At 42.1% G+C, this 10,000-nt stretch overlaps 1 protein-coding gene across 1 annotated transcript in view; it reads right to left on the reverse strand.

Moving 5' to 3' along the window:
* LOC104966394 (syntaxin-12-like) overlaps positions 1-8,461 on the reverse strand; it is a 15,611-nt gene extending 7,150 nt beyond the window's left edge. Inside the window, exon 1 of the mRNA XM_010795579.1 lies at positions 8,457-8,461. Within this exon, the coding sequence (XP_010793881.1) occupies positions 8,457-8,461 (5 nt within the window). The remainder of the gene's footprint in view (positions 1-8,456) is intronic.
* Between the last annotated feature and the right edge of the window lie 1,539 nt (positions 8,462-10,000).

Genomic DNA, 10,000 nt, shown 5'->3' on the forward strand with positions numbered 1-10,000 from the left:
ACACAACACAACACACACAACACACCACACCACACACAACCACACACACCACACAACACACAAACACACACACACACACAACACACACCAAACAGACAGCCACTCGCACGGCCCACCGCCACACGCCGACACGACAACAACCACCACTGCAACGGCCAACGCAACACGGCACAACACACACAACCACCAACACAACCACCACTCGCAACCGGCCACACGCAGCCCACGCACACGGCACACACACCAAACACCACACACACAATTCGTAAGTCCACAAGGCACACACATAAAAGGGGTACTCCGTTCTGGGCGGGTTGAGACAGAGACTTAACCGAAATGGACTTTACAATGGCCGCAATTGGGTTAAGTGCGTGAGGGAGAGACCAATTTAAACAGTGAAAAGTACCAGACACTCTCCTTGTAGCGACAGAAGCGGACATTTAAGTGTAGGCGTCCCTCTTAAGCCAAGTCAAGCGTAGTGTCTTCATTTGCGGTCATTGCGTGGTAAATTAGTGTCATTGATATTTTGGCAGTGGAAGTTACCCTTATCCGATTATCATTGGCGATTAATCAATGGTGTCTTTCATCATAAAAATGTTCTGCTATATGACTATATTCCGTTTCTGTCTTCACGCCGTTGTACGGGCGTTTTCACAACGTCAACTTGGGTTGGGGAGCTCAACACGAGAAGGTCCACTCGATATTCTGTCGATAAAGTAGACCACCTGTAAGACGTTTAACGAGTAAAAGAACGACCTGTCATTTATGGTAGTCATTTGTAAGCGCGTGAAAGGAACTTAAACGTAGTGCAATAGGCTTATGATCCTGGGCTGACTTAAGTAAGATTGTCTCGCCATCTCCTCCCTAAATAACATGGCTTAAGGTGGAAGTTGACGACCTTGTTCTTCTCTGTGTCCAACGGCTCGTCGGGAAGTTTATTACGTGATAACACTGTTAAGACAACCCGGGTGCTGATTTGGTTCCCGTGTTTCCGGAGGATTTGAGTGCAGCGTCGAACTGTACGCTGGGGACGTGTGTATTGAAGACTGCGACCGCGAGACAACCAATCTCATCGGTCGCCGAATTAATCTGTTTTATTGAGGGGTCGGTAGCGAGGACTTGGGGGTTAGTCGGAGACAGGTTGGCATAGAGCCAAGAGGACCAAAGGGTGAAGGATGTCGCGGTCGAAGGGTGGTTAGGGGCGAATGAGAATAGTCCAGAACCACGAAATAGCGGAGACGTCGAACAACCTAAACTACCGCACAGTGACACTGACTACACCTCTAGCTGTTCGTAGGTCAGGATCATTCCCACAGGTGGTTGCGACTCTTAACTAGTTTTTAGGTTAAAAAAACTAACACGTAAAACCGCAACTCCCGTTAGTTGTCCGGTAAAATGGGACTGATGTCGGAGAGCTCGACGTACTCTTTTCGGGTGAACTGACTTAATTAAATTTCGTCGAAAGTTTTAGGTAGACCGGGTTTCCGACTTGGCTGGGGGGTTTTAACTTGTATCGACAGATTAGTCGACGTTAGGAAGGTCGGGCATAGTCCGGCTGTTTGTGTGCCGGTCGGTGACTTTCGTAAGGCTACAGTCGTTTTATACTTCAAGTCTGTCGCACCAAAACACTGCGCTGTAACAGGACACAAGTAAGCACCGTGGTTAAGGGTTGGTGTGTGTGCCGGAGAAGTGGGGAAGTCTCTGCGCTGGTCTATAACGATTTAGCGAGTGTTACCTCCCTAATGCGCGGTCCGCTCTGTTACCCCCAGCATTTACAGTCTCGGGACGGGACGGTTGGGGGAGACAGGCCTGTTGTCAGTTTACCGGTCGTCCGCCGACCGTTTGTGCTTGTTGTATCGGACCAACTATTACCGTGTGACCACTTCCGGAGAGGTCTCTGCTAATTATGTATCGTATGTGCGAAAATGGTGGTGTGGTCTTTTTGAATATGTGCTAGACGCTATTGGCGGTGTAAGATACCTGTAGAGCCGTGATTGCATTTAAGAGTTTTATAACTTCATTGACAACAAAACATAACATAAAAATAAATCCAGGAATTACACCGCATTGTAAAAGCATTTACAATCACAAACGTATAAATAAAATTTAGTAAAACATTATTAGTGTTGTTAAATACACAAAACCATAAAAATATAAGACACAAGAAATACATAATTCAAACAGGCTAGTCACCGGCCTTGGAGGTCTTACATTCAGCCGACATGAGTCCGCTTATTACACAACACCCCTAAAGGGGGGAAGTTATAACCAATTACCGATCCTAGGCAGATTCACACTTTTGACGGAGCGCTCTCAAACTTTTTCAGTTGCACGGACTTACAAAGCAAAACCGTTCCGCGGAAAGTCATGCTAGCAATTTGTAGTCACCCGTGGTCGTTTTACTAACCACTCTTTTCGATTAAATAGATAATTCTACAGTTACTGTCCCTACAGGCAACAACTTTATCCCACAATGCGCAGGAAACGACAAGTTTCTTCCTTGACTGTTGTGGCATCTAGTGGTTGTGATACCAAATAAAAATAAGTCGGGCCAGTTCAAGTTGCAACAACGTTCAATTTTCAGGGTTCTAATCGAGGCACCACCGTTTAGTACAAGGGGAAGTCGAGCAAAGTGATAATAGGACGACGTAATGACACAATACACGTAGTACAATGACGAACATCTACACAAAAGGGCTCGGCCGAGGGTTGCTCTTCAAATGCGGCAGGTGGTGTCCGTACTTTTTTTTGAATCCTCCCTTTTTTTAGAAAGTTTCGAAGCGGGTAAGTTGAACTTACCCACTGCATCTGTATAAAAATTAGAAGCGGCTTTGACGTTAACACCCCTCGCCTCATTACCGAAACGTTTCGTAGCACTCGTAGGTTTTCAACTCGTTGCACAAGTGAAACTACGAGGGCTACGAAAGCTTCGACCGTAGCTCGGTTAGTCTAGGGCAAAATACGTTTTTAAGGCGGTCATGTTCACCGATCGGTTTAGCTTGGCGCACGTTCGACCTCTCCGGTCTGGACGTCAAGTAAAGGGAAGTATAAGGTTTTGCCTGTATGCCATCGTTTAGTGGGGCCAAGAAATTGCTGGTCTTTGATAAAATGGCCTATGTTGGCCTCCTTGTGATCCGTACTCTCCCTCCACCGTTCTCGCTGTCACCCACTTTGACCTTCCGAAAAGGGGGGACAAACCCCTCAAATATAGGTCAAAGAGTAGCAAAATGTAAACGATACGAAAACATACTAGCCCCGCTTCTAAGTTAGTCAGTAACCAACAACCAGGACAACGAGCCGTTTTTTAGCGGTTCGAGTTGTGCGGGTCTTAGTTCTAAAAAGTTCTTAAAAAAGTTACAGAACACACCTGCAATGTTTCCCTAGCACTGCAGTATAAATGTGTTCTGCCTAGGAAAAATCGATCGAAGTATAACGACAGGGATGTTTTCAAAGAGGAAGGGAAAAAACCACTTACAGGGTACAACTCACACACACACACAATGGCAGATGCAAGTATCAGCGAGAGCAGCAGCGCATTTGCAACTTGGAGATATAACCACTATTTTCAATTTGTGGGGATAAAGGACGCGAAAAATATTACGGTCAGATGTAAACTGTGTGCAGGACAGAAAGCATTGTCCACTTGATTGTTGAGGCTACAATAAAGATGCCTGTCAACATGTCTAAACCGTCTAAACATATCTTTTGTGTTTTATTGTTCCACTACATTTCATAATGATCATTTCCACAATAATGGGGAGTTGTCTTTTCTCTTACTGTGCCACAGAACAACAAAAAAACTCGTATTTCTATTATTACTTTTAAAGTAAAGTAACTTGTTACTAGTTACTTTTATAATTTAGTAACTAATAAATTAACTAGTTGCTTTTTTGAGAGCAGTAACTATAACTATTACTAGTTACTTTTTAAAAGTAACTTGCCAAACACTGATCAATATACGCAAAAAGCCGAAACCCTAACACTAAAGAACCATAAACCTTAAAAACCTTTTATGTGTTTCGATACTTATTTTTATGTTTTGTGAGCTGAGCTGTGTGATTTTATATTTTATGTGTCTCTCTGTACAGCACTTTGGTCTGGATGTGCTTTATAAATAAAGTTGGATTGGATTAAAAAGAAGAATTATTGAGCATAGTATCTTCAAATTTGAATTACAAACCTACAATATGAAAAGTTATCGTTATATAATATTCATAGAATGGAACGCATACTGCAGCAAAGGTCTATTATATATACATACATGAGTAATAGGCATTGTGTTCATAGCATTTCTCTTCTGCTTGCTCATTATTCAGACGTGTTATGTTAGGTGTTCAAAAGCAAACTATAAGGCAGTGTAATATAATGATGATTGCTGTTTTCGCAACAAATAAAAAGCTGGCAAATGAAGCAGTGCAGAGAAATAGCTTACAGATGGTGAATGACCTTCCCCATGTTTAGCAATTAGTTTGACACTCCATTAGAATATAAAGGCAACGCGTACCCTCCAAACTTCACAGTATTTACTCTTTCTCTTTCAGAAATCACATTTAGGAGTAAATTGGTTTTACAGGATGTATTTGTAGACGTCCAATCGTCCTCTAGAGGCCACCTAACCTGAAGTGTGTGTTACTGAGCTTATGTTTTACTGTACTGTTTTAATGGAGAACAATACAAGCTTGTGAAGTGTTTCTGGCAATGTGACCTACCTTTGAAAACAAGAGAATCATTGACATGAAAGCGTGTCACCAGATGGTGGAGGTAGAATAAACATCCACAGTGAGAGAACATTAGCAAGTGTTGTGCTGACTCACACATAGAAATGGGTTTTGAAGCGTTCAAAGAGTTTAGCTGCCTTTTCATTTTGTTCTCGATGTTCATTTACCCACTTGTTCTATTTAAAATGGCTGTATTTAATTAAGAACTAAAGCGTCACCGCCTCATAACCACCATTGTCATGTGCAGTCTTTCTGTAAAACACATTGTGCACTGATTGGATAATTATTTTGTTCTGATTGAGCCATTGATGCAGAGTCTGATTCCAGCTGTGCTTTAAGTCCAAATAATGTTTCCTTTTTTGTCGCTGACCGAGAATCTGTTTTATTCTATTATTACCTTTTTCACATTGTTTTGATGAACATAACTTTGTTAAATGAAATGTTTACATATTGTCTCTCTTTCTGAATGGACTCTCCATTCCTTCTGGTTCTGAACTCTTAGCATGTGTGTGCTGACCAAACATCGGGAGCATTTCAAAACCACCGCGGGGGGGGGATCGCCGGAGCTGTATTAGATTAACATTAACATGCTTATTGTAGTTGTTAGTGCACTGTCTTGCAGCCTGTAGGAAAGGAGTGAGCAGAGGGTCGAGTTGTCGATTCTTGTTCAGTTTTCTGTGACTATGTTCCTCACCCCCTCAGACTGTCAGTTGCGCGCGCTACTAAAGAGACGTGTTACCATGGAAACCAATGGTGTAGCTGTATTAAAGTCCGAGTGGAAACAGTCCTGAGTAAATCAGATTTTGTCAGAAATCGGGAGAAATATGACCCCGGGAGGAAACCGGGAGAGGGCAGTATCAAGGTTGTATCTTCCTGGTCGAATGTACTTATTGTAAGTCGCTTTGGATAAAAGCGTCAGCTAAATGCAATGTAATTAAATCGGGAGTCTCCCGCGAAAATCGGGAGTGTTGGCAAGTATCCATGTACCTGAACCCAGATATCTTGTTATGACGGTGGCATGATTTGTCAAATCCTCAGGGCCTACTGGAGCATAATTCACTTTTAGAAAATTGATTGATTGGGGTGAGGATGGAAAAGCATCAAGTGCAGTTTGATTGAATTGTGAGTGATGGTGGTCCAAGCGTCATCTATAACTGACGCCCTGCGGCACATCATTCAACAATCAGTGCTTTCAAAGGCTCGTCTGTCTTCCTGTCCAGATGGGTCCATCTCTGCAATTACAGTGAAATCAGAAGGACTCTTGGTGCAGCATTTTAAACTGGAAATGTATTCAACCCCAAACTATAGAAAGGTTTTTCCATTTAAACTTTCACACCCAATTATGTCCTCTCAATTTCTGGAAACAAAGGGGAGCTATTGCAAAAGATTGACAATGCCTTATAAACGTTTTGTTAGTGCTTAGACATTAGATATGGACTGTTACAGTTATGCAGGGCACATTGGGTTTCTTTGGAAATCAGATTTAAGTCATTTTTGTTTTGTGTCATTTCCTTGTCCGTGCCTCAGTTTTATTGCACTTGATTTAGATGTTCAAAATCCAATGAGCATTTGAAGAATAAATAAGCTACTGTATTGTGCAGTTATTTTGCTACCATGCCATGTCTAGTCACAGTTGGAAACCCCTAAACACAATTGTTGGAAATAGTTTTCTGATGCTGACTGCCAGAGCATTTACAAGGCAGGAATCCGAGATAAAAAAGAAATCAGAGCGGGACGAGGAGGTAAGGTAGCAAGCAGTCGAGCTCCAAGCCCAAGGCCGCCAGATGGACTGCCGTCTCGCCTGTTCCGGGTAAACACATACACTTTGCTGATGTGATTCAAGCGTAGGGAGGCAGAGGAGGAAGAAATAGGTGGAGGGAGGTCTCCACAGGGGGGGGTGGCGAGGGAAACATAGCCCACACACAGCCTCCTCCTGTTGTTCTTTCTCCACGTTTGGAGCTCAGAAAAGACTTCACCCAGTGGCTGGGTAGCAGCTGTGTTTCCTGCAGTATCAACTCCCAGTGCTGGAGATTGTAAAACACATGATATAATACATAATTCACTGCTCTGTGACGGAAGGTAGTAAATAAATGAAATGACTTTACTGTTTCAAATCACATCTGCTTCGGAGTTCATTTGCAATTTCCATTCTGTCAGCTTTCTCTTTCATATCATATCTATCAGTATGGACTAGGGTGACCAGGTGGCAACACGCCACATGTGGGACAAAGAGGACATTTGTGCGGGACATGTTACTGCGTTGCTAAGAGCTAGTTTAGATGAATATATATTTTGGTTTCAGGAGGAATGCTTCCATCGATCGATATTTTCTTTATGAGCCAGGTGTTTCTCATGAGTTTCGGGGAAGCGTCGCTTCAAAACATATTCACCTCCGTGCGTAATAAAAAAGAAAATCCTGGCAAATCTAACAATAACTCTCTGGGAATCGCCCTCCACCGGCTACACCCGTAAGTAAATACATTTCTCTGTTGATTGATTGACACAACTAATGGTGATGATAGCCCTTTCTATACACCTTTGGATATAAGCGTTGTTTTAGATGGGCGACTGTCAATCAAATGCGGGACATCGGCTACATTTGTGGGACACCTGGTCACCCTAGTATGGACCAGGATGTGCATTAATGTCATGCAACTATGGCATTAACCTGAGCTCACATTTACATTTAGCCTCAGAAATATTCTGCTCGTCATCCTCCGTCATCTCCACTGTTCTATTTGTCGATATCTGATGTGCCCTTGTTGGCAACCACTTTTCCTTTGTTTGACAAAAACATTCTACACAGGCAGAGAAAAGTCTTTCACACAGGTGAGAGAGAGATAGTGCTCCTGTCGCATTGATTTACTCCGTCAGAAATGGTGGAGCAAGTGAAATTGAGTGTCCAAAAATGACCCATTGGACACCAAGAATCGCCAAAGAGACAGACCAAACCAATAGAGAACCATTTAGACAGCTTGGACGAGTAAAACTATGCTCCAACCTCCATGTGCTATACTGTATACATCATACAGAGAGCAAACACGGGGTGTGGCTCAAGGGGTAGCTCATCATTTGGATCCACATGGCTGATAAACAGAGAGGGTTGTAGTGTTCGTTTGTTCAAAGACCAGGAGTTAGTTAAAAGTAGAGAAGGAAGTTTAAGAGTATTTATTAAATCAACTTGTATAGTAGGTTTCACAAAGGTCAACAGCTGAGGTTCTGAAATCCCAAGAACCAGTCCACAGTCCACTTAAAGCAGTTAGCTATCTACGGTACGATGAATGAGAGAGAACATATTTCTCTGTAACATTATTATTTATATCATTTTGTAGTCTTCATCTATTGGTTGGAGTCGACGGGGGCGGGTCTTCTCCTGTCGTTCTCTGATGACGTGGCATTGGCTCGTCTCTCACGATATTTCTCATACAATTCGTCCAATGTTTATTGGTCATGAAAGCAATTCTAGAACCCTGAAGGCAGGAGAGACTGAAAAGAGTCAAGGGAAGCTTATAAAAGTTAACAGCATTTAATTACACAAAAGATGCGGTGGTGTACAAAATGAAATGTGCGAGTGGAGGCGCTCTCCACATCCAACGACCGGTCAGTACAGGTCAGGGGGTAGAAGAGATCAATTCTTGGCTTGCTCTTCCTGTTGTCATCTGAGGTCTTCTCCTATTGGCCGGCGTCGTCGGGGGGCGGGTCCAATGCAATTCCTGCCTTTTTCTGTAGCTAAATTACATCATTCTGGTGTCTGTGGTTATTTAAACATTCCCTGCTACACATTATTCAGCGTCAATAAATGAGTGCTAATCCCAGTGTGCTCAGTGTACAACATCACATGTCATTTCACCTTGGTTCAACGTTTGAAATCGTATGATTCGGCCAGATGCTAAATGCTAACCGGAAGTGACGAATTTTCTGAATAAAAGTGTCAAGTTAATAGTTAGTGAACTTCTGGTTTTTCAGAATAAAACTGATTTAAATCAAATAGTCAATAGTGTATTTAATTCAAATTACGCCATATCAACATTGATTTTAATTTCTAACAGTCATAAACACATAATATTAGTGCTAATGCAGCGTCAATAAGTGAGAGTTAAAGACGGAGTGTTTATTGCCTCCACACGTCATTCTCCTTATATTCACATACACAAAAGACTATTAGCAACATGCTATAGGCTACAAACAATAATAATCGTGAAACCAGAAGTACAATGTGTCGCCCACATCCGGTCCGCGGAGACACTGCTTCAGTAAATAATAGAATTGAAAGTTCTGGCAATTGTATTGATTTATTCATCACAGGGTGAAGGTACACTTGAGGCAGTGGAGCATGCTGATGGACAACATGCATTTGAATATTAGCACAACAAATCAGTCTGAGCTGGCGAAACACATCTACACTGCTTATTACATTTGCAAAAACAAAGACATATTTTCAGTCTTTTCTCATTTGCTGCATCTGTGGCGGAAAACCCGCTCTGATCTGACACAACTGACAAACTACGCATGTGGTCAGTGTTGCAGAAAGAGATACTGTATTGAATACTTTACTAGCGGCTACACAATCGTAATGTGTCAAAGTTATTCTGTCACAAGGCGCTTTAGTTTCTATTACTACCAAAGCAAGTATTATTTATGTTATCATGTGTACATGTGCTTCTCCTTCTCGAATCAAATAACTGGAAATAACAAGTGTAATATCAAGAAGTAAACAACCACAGAAACTTGTTGTAAAACGACCAGACTATGCATGCTGCAATCATAAGTCTGCTGTAATACATTAACACACAGGAATACAAGATCTAGTGGAGGAGCAGCCTATTTATTTATTTAAAAGGATCCCCATTAGCTGAGCCCAATGGCACCAGCTAATCTTCCTGGGGTCATAAATCAAGTATTCATCATACACTACTATATGCAGTATCACAGTTGTGTTACACTATGTTCATGTTAACCTCTAATTGTGTTGCATTAAGAAAGAGGTCGATCCACTTTTCCCCAACCATCCTCCTGGTGTACATTCAATTACATCATCTTTAACTAATTCATTTTTTAGAATCAGCGTATGAGACAGCCTGCAGCGACATTCCCAAGAGAACCAGACATTATACATGACCAACACTGGATCATTGATCAGCTGCTCCATGCATTCCTAAATGATAATGGAATGAACATGTCCTGTAGGATTGTAAAGGGGTTAGCTATTCCAATTATTCATGTCACGAAAAATAGATTTCGAAGGCATTAGTTGTTGAGCTATGCAACCTGATACAGCCTAT

The sequence above is a fragment of the Notothenia coriiceps genome, unplaced genomic scaffold, assembly GCF_000735185.1.
Source record: "Notothenia coriiceps isolate Sejong01 unplaced genomic scaffold, NC01 NC01_scaffold00037246, whole genome shotgun sequence".
Lineage (NCBI taxonomy): Eukaryota > Metazoa > Chordata > Actinopteri > Perciformes > Nototheniidae > Notothenia > Notothenia coriiceps.